Genomic DNA, 27,598 nt, shown 5'->3' with positions numbered 1-27,598 from the left:
TATGAAAGTAAATAATAATGTAGATATTGCAGTATGGGGTGAGTGCCGGGGTATCGTATACTGTAATGACAAATTTGTTGTCTCCTTCACTAATCCTGGATGTATTAAGCTAGTGGACATGTCGGGTACTTTATTGCAGTCATATTTCTACGATTCTGAAGGCAATGCTTTCTTGAGTCGGCCTTGGCATTAGGCTGTCAGTCCAGATAAAACAAGCATATATGTTTCTGACTGGAATACCATTATAAGTATGACCTTAGATGGGAAGGTCAATAAAATCTACAGAGAATATCAGCTTAACAGACCATGCCAACTTGTTGTAGAAGAGTCAGGCTTAGTATACGTGTGCGGTAGATGGTCACATAAAAAATGTCAATTATCACAAGACCTAATCAAAGTGAGGCTCCTGATTGCTGGAAGTTGTACAATAAATCAATCAGTCAGTGTTGCATACAGTCAAGATACTAACATACTCTATGTGGGAATGTTTGAAAGCAAAATAAAAATTTTAGACATGTCAACATAGTGGCGATTATGGCCGAGTGGTCAACATCTAAGGATTGCTGACAATGTGACCGGTTTAAATCCTGTCAGGGGCAAGCCAGGGTTTCCTTGAGCAAGAAACTTTACATTCATTGCTTGGTACTGGTTGGTTCCAGGAACGGATTCAACAGTGTATCAATAAGATTATACATTCCAACAAAATCAAACTAAAAAGAAATTGTATAAACTAACATAGTAAACACAGTGCTGTCACCATTCTCCAACAGATACTGTTTTTGACTAATATCAGTTAAAAGAAACTTACTTCTCATTTAAGATAGTGATCTTAAAAAGTAACTCCATGTAAATGTACCTGTAAGACATTTTAACAAAACATAAGAGCCATGGTGGACAATAAATAGCTTACATGTACATAAGATTTATGCAAGAAAAGTTCATAATTTCTTCAATGGACTTCTGGAATTTGATTTTTGATTTGGTTTCATTGTTTTAAACTTCATTTGAACTGTACACAATTTTTAATAGTTAATGCACAATAGTGAAAACGAACTTATCACCTATATGACGCATTCCAAACAACTAATTAACAAAGAAACTTGGCACACTTTCCACAATTTTCCTGGCAATTTTCCAAGACTTTATCTATTTTTAGAAAACTTTATTAATTTTGTTACTATTTTTATTTTTATCATGTGACTTACCATCTTACACAATTTTTATACTTTAGATAGAATGATTTTGTACAAATTATCCTGATGAAGAACCATATAGATTTGAAACCAGTAGATCTTAATTAAAATACTGTTCATATTTATCTGGTGTTGACGTGTGGTTTCTTGTATCCTTCCTTTTCAGCCAGTATACACAATTTTGACAATATAATCAGTAAGACAGGCTCTTAAGTTTCATTAATTATTGATAAAAAAAATGGTCTCTGAAGCAACCTGTAAAGTGATAATACAGTTTTCTGTAATTAATTATGATGCCATTCAAAATCTTTCTCAAAAAGGGTTAAAGACAGAAATGGCGGTGTTAGATTTGTTTACCAAATATCATGAGGCTGTGTGATGGTAGGATAAATTTCTACCATTCACCATTAATGTCGAAAATTTAAGTCAGTAAACTGGAAGTGGATAAACAACAGACCTGAAATCAAGTACCACAATATGGGACCACATGTTAATGCTGTGTACCAAATATCAAGCGGCTGTGATAAGTAGTTGCTGAAAAAACAATTACAAAAATTCCTACCACTGACCATTTTGTTGAAAATTAAACCAAGTCGGTAAAAAGGAAACGGATAAACGACAGACCTGAAATCAAGTACCACAATGTTGGACCACATGTTAATGCTGTATACCACATATCAAGAAGCTGTGATAAGCAGTTGCTGAGAAAACTGTTACAAAAAATTTGGAGACAATGGTCAGATGAGTTGGCAAAGACATACAGGCTGATCTTGTTCTGCACTGGTCCCATCCGTAAAATAGGTTGCAGCAAGCTAGCAAAATCGGGACCAAAAAATACTTTTTTTAAGATTAGATTAAGGAGAGATTCTCTACAAAGGTGTATTTACACTATACAAGAGGGCCATGATGGCCCTGAGGTCGCTCACCTGTATATAGGCCCCCGGAGCGGGGCCAGTTTAAACCCCAGGGCTTTTATTTGAACAAACTTGGAAGACACCCATTAGAAGATGTTTCATGATGTTAAGTATTTACTACACACATATAATGAAAAACAATGACCTTCTCTCCCCACCGGGCCAATTTTAACCTAAGGGCTTTTATTTGAACAAACTTGGTAGACACCTATAAGAAGATGTTTCATGCTAAACATCTAAGCTCTAGCTCATTGGGTTTTTTAAAAGAAGATTTTTTAAGTTTTTACTATACACATATAGTTAAAAACAATGACACCCCTGGGGCGGGGCCAGTTTTGACCCCAGGGCTTTTATTTGAACAAACTTTGTAGACACTTACTAGAAGATGTTTCATGCTTAATATCTTAACTCTAGCTATTTGGGTTTTTTCAAAGAAGATTTTTAAGTTTTTGCTATACACATAAAAGGAAAGTTAAAGGCCCCCGGGGCGGGGCCAATTTTGACCCCAGGGCTTTTATTTGAACAAACTTTGTAGACACTCACTAGAAGATGTTTCATGCTTAATATCTAAACTCTAGCTATTTGGGTTTTTTCAAAGAAGATTCTTTAAGTTTTTGCTAAACACATATAAGGAAAATCAATGACCCCCGGGGCGGGGCCAATTTTGACCCCAGGGCTTTTCTTTGAACAAACTTGGTAGACACCCATTAGAGCATGTTTCATGCTAAATATCTTAGCTCTAGCTCTTTGAGTTCTTTAAAAGAAGCTTTTTTAAGTTTTTACTATATGCATATAGGGAAAATCAATAACCCCCTGAGCGGGGCCAATTTTGACCCCAGGGCTTTTATTTGAACAAACTTGGAAGACACCTATTAGAACATGTTTGATGCTAAATATCTTAGCTCTAGCTCTTTGAGTTCTTTAAAAGAAGATTCTTTAAGTTTTTACTATATGCATAAAGGGAAAATCAATGACCCCCTGGGGCCGTGCCAATTTTGACCCCAGGGCACTATATGCATATAGGGAAAATCAATGATCCTCTGGGGCGGGGCCAATTTTGACCCCAGGGCTTTTATTTGAACAAACTTAGTAGACACTCACTAGAAGATGTTTCATGCCAAATATCTAAGCTCTAGCTCTTTGGGTTCTTTAAAAGAAGATATTTAAAGTTTTTTCTTTCGGTTGCCATGGCAACCAGAGTTCTGCATGGAATTAAAATCTTTGAACAATTTTTAAAGGTGACCACCAAAGGAACATTCCTGTGAAGTTTGGATGAAATTGGCTTAGTGGTTTATGAGGAGATGTCATTTAAAGTAAAAGTTTACGGACGGACGGCGGACGAAAAGCGATCACAAAAGCTCACCCTGTCACTTTGTGACAGGTGAGCTAAAAATGGTCAACCAAGGCAAGAAATTTCATGTCTTGTTGATCTCGCAATAAAAGATGCTTTCATAACAATCCTTTTCAGCTAATCAAATTAATCCCATTAAAGATGGTAGTGGCTTTGTGGTAAAGGTCAGTGCCTCACAACTAGGGTCAATGGGTTTGAAACCTTCAGAATCACAGTCCAGTGAAATCACATGACATCAGTAATGGCTAGCGCAGGAAGGTTCAAATAACCATAAAACTTTCTTAAATAGATATGTTTCAAAATGTACCTCTGACTTTCAAAAACTTTTCTTCATACGACATAACTACTGGTTAGTTAAAGAATTGGACCATTAACTGGGTTTGAGAAAGTTTTTTACTCACAGTCCAGACAAAATCAAAACATTTTAATTACAACTACTTACCTTCGAGTTTCAAAGCAGCTGTGGATGACGATTTGCCTTGGTTATTTGAAACAATGCACGTGTAAACTCCTGTGTCTGCCGAGGTTACATTGTCAATCACGAGTTGACCAGTCCCGCCCTCAAGGGTCATGTGATACCTTCCACCAGGGGCAATAACTCTACCATCCTTCATCCTAGAATGAAATTTTTATTTTTATATATTTCCAAATGACTGATAATATTAAAACATAGGTGATTGTCCTGGGGGAGGGGGTTAGGGGGTGAAGGTACAAAGTACAGTGCAACTTGTACATTGTGACCGTATAGTATAGCGCAATTACTTTTTCAAAACATCAGTAACAATTCTTATCAAAATACAACTTTCCAATAGGTTTAACCTCTTTACAGCAAACACCTCTCAACAATAACCAAAATCTTTGTCTTCCAAAGAGTCTGGACCTACATCCAATTATGCAAAGCTCATTAAAAATATATTATTGATCTCTCCATGCCAAGATTTGAATATTGTGAATTACTGAAAGACAGTCTGGAGTTCAGAAGGAAATCTTAGTATCAAATCACATGACAAAGAACTGTGATCATGTGACAGCTACTTTAAAAATGGCTGCCTTCACATCACTATAAGTGTGTGAAAAAAATTATTATTTCATTGTTAAAAATTTCTTTTATAACCACAGAAAACTTATTTACTAAACAAAGTGCTACAACAATCATAATTATGTCTCTTCAAGGCACACTTCTTTAACATTGGATCAATTAACTCCAATTATCAAGCTATTGGGTCAATAAACTTTGCTTACCAAGCTATTGTATCAATTAACTCCACTTACCAAGCTATTGGATCAACTAACTCCACTTACCAAGCTATTGGATCAATTAACTTTGATTACCAAGCTATTGGACCAATTAACTCCACTTACCAAGCTTATAAATCAATTAACTTTGATTACTAAGCTATTGGATCAATTAACTCTGATTACAAAGCTATTGGATCAATTAACTCCACTTCCCAAGCTATTGGATCAATTAACTTCATTTACCAAGCTATTGAATGAATTAACTCTGTTACTAAGATATTTGATCAATTAACTTCACTTACCAAGCTATTGGATCAATTAACTTCACTTACCAAGCTATTGGATCAATTAACTTCACTTACCAAGCTATTGAATAAATTATCTCTGCTTACCAAACTATTGGATCAATTAACTTTGATTACCAAGCTATTGGATCAATTAACTCTGATTACAAAGCTATTGGATCAATTAACTCCACTTAGCAAACTTTTGAATCAATTAACTTTGATTACTAAGCTATTGGATCAATTAACTCTGATTACAAAATTATTGGATCAATTAACTCCACTTCCCAAGCTATTGGATCAATTAACTCCACTTACCAAGCTATTGAATGAATTAACTCCACTTCCCAAGCCATTGGATCAATAAACTCCACTTACCAAGCTATTGGATCAATTAACTCTACTTATTAAGCTATTGGATCAATTAACTCCATTTACCAAGCTAATGGATCAATTAACTTCACTTACCAAGCTATTGGATCAATTAATTCTGCATATCAAGCTATTGGATCAATTAACTTTGCTTACCAAGCTATTGGATCAAATACCTCTGCTTACCAAACTATTGGATCAATTAACTTTACTTACCAAGCTATCTCTGGATCTGGTATTCCCATCACTTTGCATTCAAAAGTAGCTTTTGCTCCTTCCTTCACCTCCAGGTCTTGTAGACGCTTGGTAAATGTAGGTATATAGCCAAACTTAGAATCTGTGTCATCCTGGCCCTTGACACTGTTAGAAATAACACTTTCATTACTTTCATAGAAATACACCATATGCTCAAAAAAATAGTTTTGTCAATTCTTATTAAAGTAAGATTATCAGCCTTTAAAGGCCCATTATGCCTTAGAAATACTATACTTTTTATTTCTCAAAAACTTTATAAATATGGTATCTTGTCACAGTTTCCAAATAAATACTCATTTGCCATATCCATACACTATCTTCTTCTCTGTATGCAAATGGTATATTTAGTCAATAATTATTCTGTACGAAAATCAAAATACAGCTTTGTTTACATTTTGTTACCTGTACAACATATTATGTTCATATGCATGTTCAGCACTACCTTTTTTAGTTGTTAGATATTTAACATGCTCTTAATCTGTTATTAAGACGGTATCAAACATATGTTTGGCATTTCTAAAGAATTACTAGAATATGGATTTCAGAGGCATAATGTGCCTTTAACGAATGGGTTGCTGATATGATATCTCATTATGGTCAATTCATACTCATGCTATTTAAAACAGTCAGGGGTGCCACACCATTGACTACCTAGCGACAAAATCCTCTGACGAAAATTTTCCAAATGCATGAGAGTAATATCATATGTGCAAATATGTAGTATAAATCAAATTTGTTCTTAGCCTAGTAAAACTAAAACCTGAATCATGATTTTCTCCCCCTGTGAATTAAAGTAATATCTATTTAGATGCGTACCCTGTTTTTTCTGGCACATCCCTCATGAACTTGCTCTCGCGCACGTGCAAGTTAGCACTACAATACACCTCTCCTTCCTCGTTCGAAGCTTTGCACGTGATTTTACCGGCATCGTCAAATCTGAGATTCTTAATGATCAGTGTGTATGCGTCGCCTTCCTTCTTCATCTGAAATCTTCTGTTTGTGTCCTGAAATGTATGGAAAAACTTAGTGTTATAAAAAGGGAGACAACTTCATGGGTTTTATATATTATAGTATTAGCATTGGGAAGTTATGTTACTTGTATGTTCCCATTATAAACACATTCTACAAATGTTTTATTATGAATTGATTGGTTTTGTGAATCTTTATTATAACTTGACTGGTTTTCTTTAACTTTACTTTTTTATGATATGGCCTGAATGGTTTTCTGAACCTTTTATTATGATTTGATCAGTTTAGTAGATCTTTCATTATAACTTGACTGGACTGGTTTAAGAATCTTTTATTATATTGCTGGACTGGTTCTTAGAATTCTTTATTATAATTTGACTGGTTTTCTGATTTTTTTATTTTAACTTGACTGGTTTTGGGAATCTTGTGTTATACTTACAGAGATTGGTTTATGATCAAACAGCCATGTGACATCAGGTTGTGGCTCGCCGATGATCACGCTCGTAAATTTCGCCTCTTCTCCCTCCTTTGCAGTCACATGATCAAACTTCTTTAAGAATTTCGGCAACATTTTTCCACGCAATTTGTCCTCTACAACTGTCAATTTGGCACTGCATGTGGCCTCCCCAAGTGGATTACTGAATTAAATACAATGAATTTGTTTAGTTAACAGACATATCACTGACAGCACATTAAGTACAGTATCATATATATTTCAAAACAGAACTTCTTGGTCTGGACATGAAGTCTGAAATGACAGTCCATTATCATGTCAGGTATCATGACCATTTAAAAGTGATTATTAAATTCATCAATTGCAATGCCATTTGTATTACATTAAAAATTTCAAAGGTATAAAGATAACAAAAATAATTCCCAGAACAGGGCATTCAAAGCAAGAGACAATAAAATTTCTATATATATACCTAAGCTGGCAAGTGTACGTTCCTGACTGTTCAACTTTTGGTGATTTTATTTCAAGACTGACAACTCCGTCCTTACGCCTCATTTTCACATCTCCTTTTTCTCGAATCTCCAGGTCATCAAGCAGCCATGTTACACTGGGCTCGGGACGTCCTGCAATCAGACACTTGAAGTCTGTTGCAGTGCCCTCTGTGGTTTGTTGGTCATAAAATCGGGTGAGAAACTTCGGTGCAATATCAGTATCAGGCTCTTGCTCCGTTAAAGCTGTAAAATTTAATGAATAAAAATTTAAGCAACACTCCTTTGAAACATGAAAGAAATATTTTTAATGAGCACCTTATACCAATAATTAATACTGACATTAAATACTGACATTAACTAAAATACAATTCTAAATGATATTCCTATGTACTTAGAAAAAAAAAAAGACTGTCACTATAAGTTATTTAACTTGTGCCCTCAAACGTTTATTTGTTTTTCTCTTTTTTCAGTTTTTGGGGTCATATTAGCCTGGGTTTGAGTCTGTCGATTTTTTATGTGCTTCTGTTCTCCAAATTGATATTATCAAAAACACAAACAAATACAAAATAGCTTGTATGTTATGAATAAGCAAAAAATATGTTATGAATACACAAATAAATATCAACGCCTGAATCCCAGGCTATGGTCATATCTCAGCAGATCGTCTAAAAAATTGGGGTCCCCGCTCTTATTTTCTAGTTCACTATTACAAAATTGAAACAATAATTAACAAACAAGTACGAATGTACTTAAATAAAACAATGTACCTATGACATTTAAATAAGCCTCGGTCATGGCCTCGCCAAATTTGTTCCTGGCCCAACATGTGTAGCGGCCAGTATCCTCAATGCGTACATCTTGTATAAGCAGGGAATAAATCTCGTTGTTAAAGTTAAGCAGCTTGTAGCGTTGCTCGGTTTCTACGACCTTTCCATCTCTCATCCTGTAACCATGGTAACAAGAAAAATTCAGACTTCCTTTACGACAATATCATACAATTTTCATTCACATAACACTTCATTAAACCCATCAAATTAGCCCATAAAATTCTTAACTTTGGTTTCTTTAATATCTTTTTTATCACTGTCATGAAAAGGTTGCTTTCATAAAAAGGAGGAAAACAAATAATTTCATTTTTAACTCTGTTCATTTTATTCTAAAAAAAAAGAATTAAATTTGTATAATTATAGTGAAAAAACATTCATGCTGATTGTTTAATAATATTCTGTAATTCTTAAAAAAATTCATCTGGTTAATACAAATAAATTATGCAACTAAATAAATTGCAACATAATATGTATTAACTTATCAACAAAAGCTGTCTGTAACACAGCATGCTCTGTAAAAAGTTAACTCAGAGTTATGGGACCTGTGCCCATAATGTTAGAAAGTCAAAGAGAACAATTTTTACGCATAAACTTTACAAAAAGTGGGGACGTGTGAACCATAGCATTCCCTATTTTTCAAATAGAGGAGCTAAAATTTAATAAAAAATGTAAAATTTTAACAAGAATGCTCGACTAATTTTAGTGCCTGAAAGTAAAAGAAGAGCCAGGATAATGTAGAATTATCTAAATTCAAAAATGGCCATAATTCTGTTAAAATAAGTTAAAATAGTGCCCCCGTATTATGCTCTCAAATAAGTGTGTGAAGATTCAACCCATTACCCTTAGTAGATTTGGAGATACCTACTTGCATGCAAAAAGTTAACCAAAGTATGATGCCATTGTAAGTACATTAGCTCTCCCAATAGTTTTAATAGTTGGGCTTAAGATATTTGACAACTCAACATACCAAACAATTTCCGGTTTTGGATAAGCTACAACCCTGCAGTCAAATCTAGCCAGTCTTCCCTCAGCCACCTCGCAGCTTGACATCTGAAAGAAGTAGGCTGGGGTTGTAAAGTCCATATCCATAGGGCTGTCGGTAGCTTGCTGGGCGGGTACGCCCTGACCTATAAAAACAAGGTGATGTTTGTTTTACTATATATATAAAAAAATTTGTTAAAGGCCCACTATGCCTCAGAAATGCCATCATTTTTATAATGCAGAAACTTTTTTATTTTTGGTTACTTCCAAAAATTTACTCTTTTGCTACATTGTTGAACTATAAGCTTGTTTGTTTTTTTTTGCTCTGTTGGCAATTGGTATAATTATAGCGAGTAAGTATTTTGTATGTAAGTCAAATTACTATTTTGTTTACATTTTGCTACCCTTATGACAAATAAGTGCACGCTCAGTGCTACTTTCTCTTGTTTTCAGACATCTAATATGCTCTAAATCAATTAATGAAACACTATTAAAAACATGCTTGGATTTATGATGCATAATGTGCCTTTAAATAAAGCATTTTTGAAAACAATATAAGACACATCCCTTCCTTTACTTACTGTACTTGTAAACTTTACTGTAAGACATATCTAACACAGGATACTACACTTTGCAAAGAAATCCAAACAGACGACTTTGATGTTACCTTCATGACTGTATTAAGTGATATATCAACTTTTTAATTTCAAATATTGAAAGCACCAACTCATGTTGAATACAGGTTAGGATAAATTCTAAAGATTTGTATGATAGAAAGTGTTGATCTAAATATCATATACACCTACCGTCCGACAACGAGAACTCTGCCGAGCACATAATCGATCCATTGACATTCATAGCCCTCGCTGTGTATATCCCAACATCCTCTTCTTTCGCCTGAGGAAACACCAGAATATTTGTTCCCTCGTCAACAATCACTTTACAGCCATCGCTAGCTTTGAGGGGCCGGTTGTTTTTCAGCCAAAGTATCTTAGGTAGAGGGGAGCCCGAAACTGTACATTCAAGCTGCGCCATCTCTCCGGCTGTTTGAATATAAATCATTGTCAGTTGTAGCTTAACCTATTTTAATTTCTAATTCTAACACGCTTCAAACTATTTTCCTATCAAACCTATAAGGCAATCAAGTGCATTATTACACTATACATACCCAGCATAAAAAAGGAACACTAACCTAGGACCCTTGGAACACTTAATAGAGCAGTTCTACAGCTGTTTATAAATTTTCTTTCCCAAAATTTGATAAGGTCTGCACCATGATAATTAAGGAAAAAAATTTTGAGGGGCAATAACTTTGCATAGATCAATGCTAATGAAACTTTCTTAGAGAACATTGAGTCTATATAGTTATCACAATTTTTAGAAAGTTGAATTGAAAGAAGTATGGGCCTTAAAATGTTATATATAAAACAGAAAGTTGAATAGATAAACAGACAGTTTGAAAGAAAACGATTTCAGGAAGGAGAAAAAAAACAACATATAGGGGTGACTCAATTGTAGGACATCTTGTTTTCCTTCATACAAAACCTTAGTAGTAACATTGTAATGATGGATTCATAACAAACTTGATAAATGCATTAACCTACATTATCATACTATACAGATTTATTGCATTGTTTCTATTTAACGCCCCCTGGGGGAGCTTTGCATTTTTTATGACTTAACATTACTGGAGCTTCGTTATTTATTTTTATTTATTTATTTTTTTTTTTTTAAATAAAATTTTTTGGATTGCTGTTGCATAATGGATTATTATTCTATAATGGGTTTGGGGGGGAGGGGGCACTTATTAGAGGGTGGGAGGAAACGCTTATTGCCTGCTGTATGAATTAAGATATAATAGTTTGGCAGCCCGACAATAGCAACAAATACACATCAATTACTCTAATGTATGCTCCCATTATTTACCTACGACTTATTCTTATCTTCCATTGTTAAATGTGTGATTTTTTTGATTTTTTTTGCCGTAAATGCATAAATTGCAGATGTACAACACTGTTGTATGCTTGTCAAAGTGTAATTACATCATCCGATGCATGGAAGTATTATATCATACAATATTGTATTTTGACAGATGCTCTTCATGCATTTATGTATTGGTAAAGTCTATAACTATATAACCCAGATAATGACAAACTTGCATGTTTGTGTAATCATGAATTACATAGCAATATGCATGAAAACTCAACATGAAAATGTTTTTCTGCATATGTGTATTTGCGCCTAGAGTATTGCATAATCTACTCCTTCTATGAGCAATCATATATTAAACTTAGGTAAGATATTTACACTTTGAAACTTAAGTTGCATTATTTGGATAGGTTGATATGGAGGCAAAAAAGTATAATACTGAGGCAAAAAAAGTATATACTGCGGCAAAGAAATATATACCAAAGTGAAAAAGTATATGCAGAGGTGAAAAAATATGTACTGAATAAATATAAATAAATAGGTAGGAAAAAAAGATATGACTGAATAGATTTTAGTTTTCAATTTGAGGATATTAGGTTAATATCCTGGTCACATCCATGTTACATTAATTGTCACATAAATTGTCACATCATACTTACTTTTCCCCGTCACACTCTTCAGCCTCTTTTTGAACATCGGTCTTGTTGTGCCATCATTGTATTCTGTGAACTCAACCGAATCTTTTGTCGAAAATTCTGAAAAAAAAATCACAAAGACATAATAATAGTTCATATTTGAGTAAAATGTTTTTATCACAGAAATTTATTAACATCTATGAAATTCTTACTGAATATGTCTTACTTGAATAAAAGAATATACAAACTATATATTGGAAGCTGCATTCCCCACAACTGGTCTAGTAAAGTTGGTCCTTTTGTCACCTTCGTGCAGTAACAGGTTAAATCCTTCTAAATCAATAATAGTTAATCAGTTATTGCACTAAGGTGACACAGTTTCTTAAAGTTATTTTAATGACACTAAAGATTTGGCACCAAAATTTGTGATGGCCCTGGCCATGGATACAAGACTGACCTTAAATATCCAATATAATTCTTTGAACACCAAAATTTGTGAGGGCCCTGGCCATGGATATAAGACTGACCTTAAATAACTAATATATTTCTTTGAATCATACCTTTCTTTTGTGTTGGGTTATCACCGTAGCCCAGTCTCTTTTGAAGTTCTTCTGTAGATTCTGTGTCGACTTCTTTACGTTTCATCTTTGGCGTACTAGTCATCTTCGGACTGGGCGACTTCATTTTACGTCTCTCCGGCATCTTTGCCTCTTCTGAAAAGAAAAAATATTTCAAAGTAAGATTATAGCATTTAATGATATTAAATAATCATCCTAACCTAACGTCATGTGATCATAATACATTCTGTTTTTATATAATCAACACCTTTCACAAAATGTTTGACGACTTCCCGAAATGTGTTCATTTCTTAAAGCGGCCTTCAGCTTTTACTTTTTGTTGGGAAGACAATCCCGTGTTGTTTCAAGCTAAGTATTTCAGTAATTTTACCTTGGAGAAGTAGAACTTTGTTGAGTTGAAGTTGAAGGGACTTGCCTTAAATCTTAAACACATCGGGACTTTGACTCATGAATCAGTCTCAATTTCATGACAAAATTTCGAGCCGTTGACATTAAAAAGCAAGTGACAAAAAGGCATACCAACAGGGAAGGGCGATAACTAAACCACCTTATAGTAATATATCCCAAGTGATTATCGAGCAACATCGGGTCATGGAAGTTCTCAAATGAAAGTAGTTCTTACTGTTTACTTTCAAATACCACTATGGTAATTTGAATGTGACAATTAAAGCATTTTATCACACATTTTTATGCGTACATAGGCTGTTTGAACAAACGGCTGTGTAATTAACACCTGTCACACAAGTTGATCGGATGTCATCTTCGCGGTTAAAAAAGGTGTGAAAAATGTCTCATTATTGAATGAGTCAAAATAATGGAAGAACTTCGACTTACTTGTGGTAAATTGTACTCAGTTTTTTCTATATGGACCACGAAAAAACTTTGACACATGAAATTTCCACTCATATTCTGTGAGGTTGTTATAAGGAATGTATGAGGGGGAATCGGGACTTTCATTTTACTTCGACACATCGTGAAATTGATTAATCAAAGTTTGACTCATAGAAGTTCTACTGTATATGTAATTATTTGCCTAAAAATAACATATTCAAACTTTACAAAAGCTAAAGGCCGCATTTTAACATTTTGCTCTCATTTTTCGCTTCTACAAGGAATTTGTTTTTGCTTTTGGAGATTCCAATGCATATTATCATTATTATAAGTTCCTTCAATAAATTTTATATAATCAACACCAGTCATGAAATGTTTGGTAACCTCCTGTAATGTGTCCATTTCTTCTAAGATTTACTCATATGCATAATTAAATTACCTGTTACTTTTTATTAGAAACAAGTCAAAACAGTTCAGTTTGCATTTTTTTGTATGTTTTCAGAATACATGTATATATATATTTTTTTTTTAATTCAAGTGTACCAAAACAATGAAATCAAAATTTGTTTTTGCCAAATAATATTTAACATAATCAAAACAAAAATCTTCTTCTCCCGATAATAATATATTTGTAATGATAAAACAATCTTGGAACCAGAAACCGTATCTATCTTCTTATCATATGAAATCAGATTTGTGGTTTTGAATGACTAAGTCTACATAATGTTTAGAAAATTCAGTAATGGTGCCAAAAATCAATCTCAGGAAGGTATTTTATGAATACCACTTCTTCAATATAATGTATTACCACAATTATTCTCATAAGATGTTTGTTCAGACTTTCTACTAGGTATGTTTTGTCTAATTTTTATAATCTCTGATGAAAATAACAAAAATAATAATCATAACAATAAAAATAATCATAATATGTTTGTTTGTTGGATTTTAAGTCACTGCAACACTGTTATGGTTGGGTTTTTTTTATGTTGCCCCAAACACAGTTAAGGTCATATGATTACTTTCCAGCTTTACTGGGGGAGGATTGAGTCAGTAACCTATTCAACTGAAATATGGAACAACAGTCCCAGCTGGACTAAGCTTCCTCACATGAAAGAATCAAAAGTCTCTGCTGGGAATCAAAACCAACAGAGGTAAAGGGGATAGTGATTTGAAGTGTGCAACCTTAACCACTCAACCATGGTCAGGCCCCAGACTATTATCACATATCATGAATCTTATTTCTTTAAGATTTGTTTTACTCATCTGGGGGTGTGCTGCTTTAAAGTGTAAGTATTAACAGATGTTTTTGCAATTTTCCATGATATTATATTATGAAATCGTTCCCTATTGTTATACCTTTCATTTTCTCAATATAAATAATGTTTTTTCGTTTGCCTTGAGTGAATATGAAATATTTCTTGCATAAAAATTAAATTTTGCATTTCTTATTGAACAGTAATAGAAAATTATTCTTACACTAAATAATAAAAAGCATTAAAATCTGACTATGACTGATTATAATTGATGAATATTTTACCATCAAATTTGTTTATCATAACTTTATTGTTACATATAAAATGATCACCATGTGCCTTCCTATGTTTTTTAAATGTATAGGATTACCTATAAACTTATAGATACACTTTCGAATCCATAGCTGGAACCAACCAGTACTGAGCAATAACTTATTATAAGTATAAAGCTTCTTGCTTGAGGAAAGAAATGACTTGCCCTTGACTAGACTTGAACCCATTTGGCTTGGGGCTAACAATAATAGGGTACTTAACTCTATTCCTTTTACGTAAAATAACCCCATTAAAATGACAATCATGTATGTAAAACAGGCTTCGCTAACCCTCACATATGGTGCCCTATACAGCAAGCCCGCAGTTCATTCATCAGGGTAAATGTAAACATTATGTCTTAGAACTATCAGTGATTCCTAATATTAAGTATTTGTCGTTTTTTTATGATGAATTTAACACATTATTTGGGTCATATCTTGACTATCGGTCCACCTAAAGGACTTCACTTGATAACTAACCAGTTATTATCCATTTCTCCACAAGTGACCAACTACTTATCGCACATGATTTCTTTCAATCAGCAGTGAGAGACAAATAAATGGCTTTTTTATATCAGTATAAATTCAACCCCAGTAAAAAATCGGCCAAAACAATGTGACAAACAGTGAAAGTTAGGTCTTAGAACACGATCTATAACAGTTTAACTTTTTTTCTTTCTTAAGTGGACACAAGGAAATTCTTTAACTAATCTCAATAACAAGTTCAAGGTATCTCATTTTTTAGCTCGACTATTCGAAGAATATGAGAGCTATTGTAGTCGCCCCGGCGTTGGCGTCAGCGTCTGCGTTTGTTAAAGTTTTTTGTAAAGTCAAATATCTCAATTATTACTTGAGATATTCAATTGAAACTTACAATAGTTATTTATAGTAACAAGGTACATCAGCTTGACAAGTTGGATAACTGTGCCTACAATATTGACAGAATTATGCCCCTTTTTAACTTAGAAATTTTGGTTAAAGTTTTTTGTAAAGTCAAATATCTCAATTATTGCTCGAGATATTCAATTGAAACTTACAATATTTATTTATAGTAACAAGGTACATCAGATTGACAAGTTGGATAACTCTGCCTACAATATTGACAGAATTATGCCCCTTTTTAACTTAGAAATTTTGGTTAAAGTTTTTTGTAAAGTCAAATATCTCAATTATTGCTTGAGATATTCAATTGAAATTTAAAATTCTTATTTATAATAACAATGTACATCAGTTTGCAAAATTGCATAACTCTGTCTGCAATATTTGCAGAATTATTTGCCCCTTTGAAACTTAGAAATTTTGGTTAAAGGTTAAAAATCTTCAAAGATATTTACTTGAAATTTTACACATGCACCTAGGGTCATAATTGGAGGGGCACAATTGTATGTCATTGACCAAGTTCCATAACTCTATCTTGCATTAAAGCTGATTCATATCCCCTTTTCTACTTAGTCTCTTGGTTAATGTTTACATGCAAGTTTTACATATCTCAATAACTATTAAAGATATTTATTTAAAACTTCACATATGCATTTAGGATCATAATTGTAGGTCACTGACAAAGATCCATAATTATATCTTGCATTTAGGTTGATTTTTCTCCCCTTTTTCAACTTAGAAATTCATGGTAAAGTTTTGCTTGTAAGCTGTTATCTCAATAACTACTGAAGGGTTTGTGCCTTTTTGGGGATTCATAATAATAAAGCAGTGATTTACTTGATAAAACATCTTAATAACAAGCTTTTGTACCTTTTCTGTCAAATTTATGTATTCATAGGTAATTAGTATTATTATACTCAATAAAAAACCCTCGTGACATTACCTTCCAAATAGTCAAGCCAATTCTGTATAATTAGACTCTCTCTAAGACCTATAACATGAATTTATAAAAAAAAATTAGCCCTTTAAATTAAATTAAATTTGTGAACTTAAAAAATTTAAAATTATCAAGGCTCTTTTACTATCAAGCACTTAGAATAGTCGAGCGTGCTGTCCTACAGACAGCTCTTGTTTATTATTTGATTTGTTACAAAGATAAAAATAAAGAGAAGTATGTATTATTGGAACAGAAAAGGCTCGCTGTTTTATTTAACACAGTAAATACAGCACTATTTTTCCACCCCCCTAGCCAAAGATTTTCTGATATATTTCTAGCAGTTCAATACTGATAAGATTTCAAGATCGGCAACTGGCAGAAAGCAGTAGTTTCTTCCAAGAACATTCCGATTTATGTCTACCGCCGATTAATTTATGTCTATACCATACCATCTGATTTATGTCTGAATACTGATTTGTATTCCTTTACCATACCACCAGCTGATGTATGTCTTACAATATTGCAGGCATTCCTATCTGCTTTAACAGATACCTACGAATGTTTTGATCATATATTTATTGCGTATTTAGATAAATTTCACCTTCAGAAAGTCAGAAGTAATGTTATTACATTTTATTCTTGGTTTTTGTGTGTGTGCGTTGTTTTTTTTATTTGGGTTTTACGTTGCACAAACACATTTTGTTCTACCCATAGAAAAATTACCGTAATTGGACAAACACTTTAAAAGATAATTTATAATTTTGATTATTTTTTATATTTTACTTGATTTTCTGAAACTTAAATAAACTTCAAATAAGACATATTTTATCTACTTCACTTAATGGAAGTGCCAGCTGATCTTGGTTTGCACTCGTCACATAGGTTGAATCTTAGAATATTTTCAATCTTCATTGAAATGGGAAATTCATTCATAACCCATTCCTTGGGTTGAGAAGCTAAAACCCTGTATTTTTTTCAAAATTTTTCAATAGATAGGAGCCTACTGCAAAATCATTATTTGTGGCGCACTAATATTCATGGTTTTCATGGACAGGACATAATCAACAAATTTAAGAACATATCCAAACAACAGAAGTTTGGGTTATTTTTATTATTAATATTACATAATTTGTATTCTACTTTTTTTAAATTACAGACTATCCACAAATTTAAGATACCATGAAAAATTGACAATACCAAGAAATTTTATGTTCATAAATGTTAAGTCAATTCACATGTAGGAAATAAGAATCAGGAATGTTTGGACGAGATTATTTTCTTTGCAATTAACAATATACTTATCAATCTGTTTGATTAAGGTAAATTGATTATTGTGAATTCACTTAATTTCGTGGACATGGAATTTCATGTTTTTGTTACAAAGAAGATATGTGGGTACTTAAATTCATGAACTGTTCATTTTTCCAAAAGGTAAATAATGTAAAATAATTTACAGTAGATGAAATGAAATTTGTTGGATTTTAAATATATGGATTGACCTATCCAGAAAAACCACAAAAATTAGTGCCCCACGTATAATAATTATTTTGCAGTAGTGCATTTTACCTATATCTGATTGATGTAGATATGTGATATATGCCATTAACATACCAGCAACAAGAAGAACAATAGTTACACCACACCCTGTATACATCTACTACATTATATTACAACACATATTGCTCATAGACTAGCTTCGATCTAAAACTTTTTGTGTTTTTCCAGGATATTATCTTACGGTATGAACAAACTCTACAATTACAACTTTGAAAAATAAGCGCAATAGGTTGACTTATCTATTGTGACCAGTAATGCACCGTGAAGCTTAAAAGTAATAGTTTGTTTGTACCGAAGGATCAAAAATTGAAAGTGGGGACAAACCTGACTAAGAAGTTTTACCATATTATAGTACATTATATAGTAATTATATATAGTACGATAACCAATATATGCATGTTAGTTACCATTCAGATTTACAATCTGGTATTGTATATATACCACAGTCAGTTCAATGACACCAAAGTCATGTTTATTACATTAGTCCTAATGTTGTTGTTAGTTTCTGCCAAGTCTATGTCTATGGATAGATACTAACAAAAGATTGAAAAATAGGTAAAGTCCAATAAGCTTCATATTCATTTCAGAATTACAAAGTCGGAAAAAAAATTGTAGTAAAGGAAAACGCCCATACTTGAATCCATTAAAAACCTTGTCAGTAACAAGTATCTTAAAGTCCCTGTTACTCAAAAAAAGTGCTTTGGGATAATTCTCATTGTTGATTACAAACAAAATACATGTACATGGAAATTCATTCATCAATTATGTGAATTTATCAATTAATTAATTGGCTAAAAGCTTACATCTTTTCTCCATGAATTCAGTCCCTGCATAATTTGGCAGTTAACATGATTCATAAACAACAACAACAACATTAGCAACAATACCAGAAAATGCAACATAGCAACATAAAAAAAAACCCACCACATTACCTTTATAAAATCCTGCGACCAGTCACTGCCATCTGCATCTAATGAATTAAATATGCAATTTACGAATAAAACACCACCCTAATAAAAACAAAACCTAGGTAAGAACTTACACATTTATTACCTTTGTTTTGATGTAAATCTTGTTCAGAACGTTGACTGTTATCTCCAATGGCTGCGATCTCACATACCTGCGTGCTTATGTCATCAGTGGCACTCTGTGAAACAATAATATTACAAAAATAAACACATATCCGAAATAAATGTCAGCCATCATGAGTTCGTAGGGGGGACAGAAATTAGTTTACTTCAAATGCAAACAAGTTCCTCTTGTCTATAAGAGTTTGTCAAGGAACGAGTACAATTTGGCTGCTAATAATACAGATTTATTCACTGGGTTCATTCATATAAGATAAGACATGTATATTGTAAGACTGTAGTTCACCTTGAATTTAAATTATTACCACCTGCGGTATATCTTAAGTTATTTTGAAAATATTTTTCTACAGTAGAGCTACACTACAGGTATAAGGCTTTACTTCTTTTAAATCTTTGGCAATTCACATAAATAAATCCCCTAGGTCAATATGCCATCTGCTGGTGAATATCACATCATATTCAATGGCTCACTAGTCAATAATTGTAAAATATTGTGCCACTTAAAGAATATGATGTCACATAAAAAGATAATCATGATGTCATACGACATCACAATTCTATTCATGACTAGAGCACATCGGTCTGCTCGATCTGTATACGAACAGTAGATGATGTTATCTTCTGTACAGTTATAAGAATGGCAATAATCATGATATTTTTAACTCAAAATAACCACATGAATATAATTTCAACATTATTTTTTTTTAACCTTAACAGTGAAGAAAACTTGCAACTTATATGAACCACTCACCAGTCCATTTCCTGTAACTTAAACCAGTACTGGTGTCACATGAGGAAATATGTTTTTGACACCAGTGAGACTCAAACCCATGATCCCTGGGTTGAGTGGCAGACACCTGAAGACCACTATGCCTCTGCTCCCATTTAGTTTAGTTTATACAAATTTATTGTAGTTTGATTGTGTTAGAACCTATAAGCTTATAGAACTTCTCGATTTTGATCCTGGAACCAACAAGTACTAAGCAATAAGTGTAAAGTTTCTAGCTCGAGGAAACAATGGCTTGTCTCTGATGGGATTTGAACCCGCGCGACCAGCAATCCTTAGATTACTAATCGAACATCATACATGTTAACCATTTGCTTTTTTTTGTATACATTAATTAATATTTTTTAAGGAAGGATTTTTATGATTTATCAAAGAAATGTTAATTGACATTAAATTTAAAATTTTCAAATTAATTTCTTAAAAACACTGTGCTTAACAAAAACCAATGTTATACTAATCCTGTAACACATGAATGAGAGTGGTTACTAAGATTTAACTCTGCTTAAATATAAACTTGCTGAATTTAGTACGAAAAATTTACCCTGGAGCTTTGAGTTTTGAACAGACCAGTTCAAGTTTAAAGGATTTTAATATGAAAACACACAAAAAAATTGAGCTAGGAACAGTATTGAACCTGGTCAGACACCATGGATGTCCAGGCTAAGGCCAGGCTCTATACTGGTGGCAGAGACTTAGTAAATGTCATTTTTGGTTCCAGCAGATTACATGGATTTAAAAGAATAAGTCCATTTTTCATTCATCACTTGAAAGTGTATTAAAACTATCACCTCCCCCCCCCCCCCCCCCCCCCGCCCCTCTCAAAAAATAAATCAATAAAATACATAAATTCACCGAAGATAACTTTTATATAACTTTTATTATTTAAACATTAAACTTCTTTGTCCTGATTAAAAAAATAGTAAATGAAAAAAAGAAAGTAAACTGCTTATGACCTTGAACAAAGTTATTTTTTTTTAATGAAACTTAACAACGAAGCAATTACAAACAAATTATTGAAAATCATTTTAAGATAAAAGATTTCTAACTTTTTTTATGATAAAAAGATTTCAAACTTACTCTAAGACAATCTGGTTAAGAAAAACAGATAATAACCAAAACAAAACAAAAAAAATAACAACATACCTTAGACAATGGCGTAGAAAAGAATATCCAGGAAAAACGAATATTTTTTTTAAAAATATCAAACTATAAACAATTCTTTTTATAATTTGATATTTTTCACATTAAAAGAAATCAACAAATTATAGAATTACACACAGGGAGGCAAAATGTTAAGCAAAAAGAGCACAACACACCACTATAAAATGTTAAAATGTTTTAAAAGTTATCTTGGAATTTTGCCTTCATATTACCTAGCCTGAAACATATTTTGCCTCCATGATAAAAATCTCAATCGGGTTTCCGTGGCAACAGTATAGGTACATTACCTGTAGAGTGTGAAGCTTTACTGATAAGCCCTGCCAGAAATAACTACTGTCTTGAGATATAATACTGTGGGTGTATTTCAGATGAGCAGAAATACCTTTGGCAATATTCTCCAAAACATTTTAAAGAGGCTGTGCTATGTATATTTTCTTTCTTTTTCTCTTATTTTACTATTAAAAAAACTCTTTAGGATGGTCATACAGTTTTTTTTCAACATTTTTTAAAACATTTTAAAGAGACCATCTTATGTAAATCATTTTCTTTTTTTACTTTCTCTTTTTTATTTTCCCATTAAAAAAAAACAGTCAAACAGTAATTAACCTATATGACAGCATTAATTTTCATTTCTATTTTTTGCAACATTTTCCAAATTTTTTATTTTAAACAGGCTGTCTTTTGTACATCATATTCTTTTTTTTATTCTTTATTTATATTTTTCAACAAAAGCAGTTTATAAATGTTAATTACCAATATGTTGGTAATCACATTTCCTGAAATATTTTAAAGAGGCTTTCTTTATAAGCATGTCATTTTTTCCCACTTTTTTATGAAATCAATAATAATAATATTAATCAAAAATTTGATGGCAATCCAATTTTATTCAATATGCTTTCTAATGAATATTTTTTCCTTTTGTTATTATGCAATGCAAAAAATTACCATTTACCTGTAAATGTAATAAAATGGCTTAAAAACTTTTATTGGTACACTTTCAGACTAAATGTATATAAAATTCAAGTATTCAATTACAATAATAATGTAAATTTTTATTATTACATTTTTATTTATTTGACAGTGCTACCAAATTGTCTACAAAACCACTGACAGTGCTACATAATTGCCTACAAGACCACTGACAGTGCTACATAATTACCTACAAGACCACTGACAGTGCTACATAATTGTCTACAAGACCACTAACAGTGCTACATAATTGCCTTCAAGTCCACTGACAGTGCTACCTAATTGTCCACAAAACCACTGACAGTGCTACCTAATTGTCTACAAAACCACTAACAGTGCTACATAATTGCCACAGTGCTACATGACTGCCTACAAGACCATTAACAGTGCTACATAATTGTCTACAAGACCACTTACAGTGCTACATAACTGCCTACAAGACCACTGACAGTGCTACCTAATTGTGTACAAGACCACAAACAGTGCTACATAATTGCCTACAAGACCACTAACAGTGCTACATGACTGCCTACAAGACCACTTACAGTGCTACATAATTGTCTACAAGACCACTTACAGTGCTACATAACTGCCTACAAGACCACTGACAGTGCTACCTAATTGTCTACATAACCACTGACAGTGCTACAAAAATTGCCTACAAGACCACTAACAGTGCTACATGACTGCCTACAAGACCACTAACAGTGCTACATAATTGTCTACAAGACCATTTACAGTGCTACATAATTACCTACAAGACCACTTAGTGCTACATAATTGCCTACAAGACTACCGTCAGTGCTACATAATTGCTTACAAGACCACTTACAATACTACATAACTGCCTACAAGACAACTTACAGTGCTTCATAATTGTCTACAAGACCACTGACAGTGCTACATAATTACCTACAAGACCACTAACAGTGCTACCTAATTTGCTTACAAGACCACTAACAGTGCTACATAATTGCCTACAAGACCACTAAAAGTGCTACATAATTGTCTACAAGACCACTGACAGTGCTACATAATTGCCTACATGACCACTAATAGTGCTACATAATTTACCTACAAGACCATTTACAGTGCTACCTTATTTGCCCTACATGACCACTAACAGTGCTTCATAATTGCCTACAAGACCACTAACAGTGCTACATAACTGCCTACAAGACCACTAACAGTGCTTCATAATTGTCTACAAGACCACTGACAGTGCTACATAATTACCTACAAGACACTAACAGTGCTACCTAATTTGCTTACAAAGACCACTAACAGTGCTACATAATTGCCTACAAGACCACTAAAAGTGCTACATAATTGTCTACAAGACCACTGACATTGCTACATAATTGCCGTACATGACCACTAACAGTGCTACATAATTTACCTATACAAGACCATTTACAGTGCTACCTTATTTGCCTACATGACCACTAACAGTGCTTCATAATTGCCTACAAGACCACTAACAGTGCTACATAACTGCCTACAAGACCACTAACAGTGCTTCATTATTGTCTACAAGACCACTAACAGTGCTACATAACTGCCTACAAGACCACTAACAGTGCTACATAATTGTCTACAAGACCACTAACAGTGCTACATAATTGTCTACAAGACCACTAACAGTGCTACATAACTGCCTACAAGACCACTAAAAGTGCTTCATAATTATCTACCAAACCACTAACAGTGCTACCTAATTTGCCTACAAGACCACTTACAGTGCTACTTAATTTGCATACAAGACCACTAAAAGTGCTACATAATTGCCTACAAGACCACAAAAAGTGCTACATAATTGCCTACAAGACCACTAACAGTGCAAAATATTTGCCTACAAGACCACTAACAGTGCTACCTTATTTGCCTACAAGACCACTAACAGTGCTACATAATTGCCTACAAGACCACTAACAGTGCTACATAATTGCCTACAAGACCACTAACAGTGCTACATAATTGTCTACAAGACCACTAACAGTGCAACATATTTGCCTACAAGACCACTAAAAGTGCTTCATAATTGCCTACAAGACCACTCAAAGTGCTACATAATTACCTACAAGAACACTTACAGTGCTACCTAATTTGCCTACAAGACCACTAACAGTGCTACCTAATTACCTACAAGACCACTAACAGTGCTACATAATTGCCTACAAGACCACTAACAGTGCTACATAATTACCTACACTACCACTTACAGTGCTACATAATTCCCTACAAGACCACTAACAGTGCTACATAATTGCCTACAAGACCACTTACAGTGATACATAATTGCTTACAAAACCACTGACAGTGCTACTTAATTTTCTACAAGACCACTGACAGTGCTATATAATTGCCTACAAGACCACTGACAGTGATACATAATTGCTTACAAAACCACTGACAGTGCTACTTAATTGTCTACAAGACCACTGACAGTGCTATATAATTGCCTACAAGACCACTTACAGTGATACATAATTGCTTACAAAACCACTGACAGTGCTACTTAATTTTCTACAAGACCACTGACAGTGCTATATAATTGCCTACAAGACCACTTACAGTGATACATAATTGCTTACAAAACCACTGACAGTGCTACTTAATTGTCTACAAGACCACTGAAAGGGCTACATAATTCCCTACAAGACCACTTACACTGACAAATAATTGCCTACAACACTGGTTACATTGCCTGTCTTTGGGATATAATATCTGATTATTTTGAGATTTAATATTCATTGATTCTTTTTTTTCTAATTTAATAATGTTGGACAAGATTTTACCTAATCTTTACTCATTCTCTTCTATTAAAGTGTTGGTTTTATACATAAAGTAAAAAAGTCAGCATCCTTCTTCTTTAGAAGATTCCTTAGAAATATAACTGGAAAATACCTGGTATTTTATAAAGCACAAGCATTGAAAGCGCTAATGAAAAGCCTTAGGGTCTGGCACAGTGGTTAAGGTGTTTGCATTTCTACCCAAGGACTGTTGGTTCAAGCCATAAAAGAAAACACAACCATGTTCCCCTATATAATGACACCAGTACTGGTACAGGTTAGTAATAGGACAGAATCCCTTCTGTGGTTCAATGCTAAATGCTATCAATCAAGCTAATATAAATGCATTGTATTATTTCAACTTCACAACCAAATTGTTTAAAATACTTTGTAATGGGAAACAAACTGTTCAATAAACCTCAAACATTTATCAAAATATCTTGTTTCATTAAATCCTGTTCAAAACCATCTTATTTGTAACAAACTAAGAAATGTCTTCACCAGATGCATAAATATTAATTTTATCACTGGTATCCTTTTCTTATTCTTTTTTCCAATTAAGGGGAGACAACTTTAACAAAATTATGACAATCACCAGAGAGGCATTAGCTTCTCATAATTTATATAATCAACATGATCAAGGCAAGGTAAAACTTTTTAGTATCAATATATGATTTTTAATAATAAAGATTTGAAACATCCATATGAGTTGACAAATTGTATTGATTTGATATTTATTTAAAGGAAATAATATTGTATTTTGACGGCTTTTCTACCCTCCGCTTTTTGAGGCTTCAAATAGGGAAAAAATGCCCTACTTAGGCCCCAAACACAGTTTTTTTGTTTGAGAAATGTTGTTTAAAAAAGTGATCACATTTTTTGCACCACCCCCTATCAAAAATAGTACATCAAGGGGGTGCCAGAGGGGGGATGTGCCCCTCTTTTGGGACACTAGCCCCCCCCCCCCCCCCCCCCCCCCCCTCCTCATCGGCAAGAAAATTTAAGGTAAAGTGTAACCAACGCTGAAAAGCCTTTGACTCAGTGAGCATCTCAATCCATTGAAAAGTTGCAGCACTCTGAAATCAGTTCTGATGGAAAAACAACGCAAAATAGTGATTTTTGGCAATTTTGAGATGTTCCCCCTTGCTATTGTAACAGAAAATTTAACATTGAGCTGTTACAAAGGCTATGGTCCACTGTCAACATTTGAGCCAAGTTTGATCAGTTTTGAAGCAATTTTTTTATAGTTTCATAGCAGTTTGAACTTGTAACAGAAGGCTTTTCAATGAAAACAGCCTTTTTTCGCAATATGCTCATGCGGTAAATGGTTAAATGAACTTACCAGAGCTTCCTGTGGGATATAGCACACCTGTAGTATAGATACAAAACATTTAATCAGATTTTAATCACATGCATGTAACAGATTTATAATTGTTATTTACATTATAGGTTTACATACTAGTTTAATATTTCTCCAACTTAGTGTATCAACACCTAGATCTATTTATTTGCTATCATTTTTTTAATTACTTAAAGAAAATTGTACTTTATCTTTAAGTTAACTCTTTTCAGCAACTCATTATGAACTTGGCATCTAGTTTACCAAAATGTTAGTTGGTACAAATATGCATACATAACTTGAAGTTTTTTTTAAGCCATTCACAGAGGAGGATTTTTCAAATTTTCAGGTTTCAAATCTTAATAGAACAGATTTTATATAAACGGGACATTTTATATTATAAAACGCAAGTGGGGGGAGCACTAAGCCGGTTAGAGTGCATATTGGATGTTCTTCGTAAATAAGAAAGCTACAGTCGCTTTGCAACCTCCGCTCCTTTTTAGCTTTCTTAAGAACACCCAATATGCACTCTAACCTATACTAAAAGTTTCAAAATGTGACACATAAAAATTTGCTAAGAAAATCAATATGTTTAAAATCACTTAAAATATTTGCTTACAAAAGAAAACTACTGGAAATCATTCAAAGCAATAAATCACTATTGAACTGTCTTTGACAAAACAAAAATCTTCTCCAATTAAATCAAATATTCTAAATATTTATGGTTTATATAAGAGTCATAAATAAGTACCGTGGAAAATGTAAACTTAACCATTAAAAAAGAAAAGAATTAGTTAACAACCTTTATTACATTTGATAAATAATCTAAAAAATAAATAACAAGTTTGTCCCATTTTTTTCATTTTTAATTTTGATAATATCTCTTCACCAGCAATTTTTGTCAACAGTCATCATACCTTATCTTTTCCCGGCATGTTCCTCGCAAGAACCGTCCCTTCCAGTTGACAGGCAAGGACCTCGACAATATCACCAGCATTTAGCGTAACGAAATTCAATTTGTCTGTATAACACTCTGCCAATGGCAATTTTCTTAAGTTTGCCGTCTGTAAAATAAAGAAAATCCTTTGAATGTCCAGAACAGTATAGTTAAAAACTTGATAAATTTTTATATCCTGAAAACATATAACTTGAACATGTATGATTAGCCTAAAACAATGCAAAATTGTTGTCATGACAATAAATTTTTTATTGTTTTCATATG

The 27,598-nt window shown here is 33.1% G+C and overlaps 1 protein-coding gene across 7 annotated transcripts in view; it reads right to left on the bottom strand.

Annotated features, from left to right (window-relative positions):
* LOC132718960 (titin-like) overlaps positions 1–27,326 on the bottom strand; it is a 60,550-nt gene extending 33,224 nt beyond the window's left edge. For 4 of the 7 annotated variants that reach the window (XM_060702676.1, XM_060702683.1, XM_060702718.1 and 1 more), the window contains exons 1-13: positions 27,294–27,326; positions 26,380–26,406; positions 19,294–19,387; positions 12,455–12,607; positions 11,919–12,014; positions 10,137–10,373; positions 9,317–9,476; positions 8,290–8,465; positions 7,504–7,765; positions 7,017–7,215; positions 6,425–6,612; positions 5,570–5,713; positions 3,901–4,073 (exon numbers count right to left, since the gene is read on the bottom strand). In XM_060702676.1, coding sequence (XP_060558659.1) covers positions 3,901–4,073; positions 5,570–5,713; positions 6,425–6,612; positions 7,017–7,215; positions 7,504–7,765; positions 8,290–8,465; positions 9,317–9,476; positions 10,137–10,373; positions 11,919–12,014; positions 12,455–12,607; positions 19,294–19,387; positions 26,380–26,406; positions 27,294–27,311 — 1,927 coding nt within the window. In that variant the 5' untranslated portion in view covers positions 27,312–27,326. The other 3 variants (XM_060702709.1, XM_060702692.1, XM_060702702.1) reach the window with 3 other exon arrangements.
* Positions 27,327–27,598: the final 272 nt, after the last annotated feature.

This window comes from Ruditapes philippinarum, unplaced genomic scaffold, assembly GCF_026571515.1.
Source record: "Ruditapes philippinarum isolate M1 unplaced genomic scaffold, ASM2657151v2 ctg6775_1_1_1_1, whole genome shotgun sequence".
Lineage (NCBI taxonomy): Eukaryota > Metazoa > Mollusca > Bivalvia > Venerida > Veneridae > Ruditapes > Ruditapes philippinarum.
The sequence above is the reverse complement of the archived record's forward strand: the minus strand, read 5'-3'. Positions and strand labels throughout refer to the sequence as shown.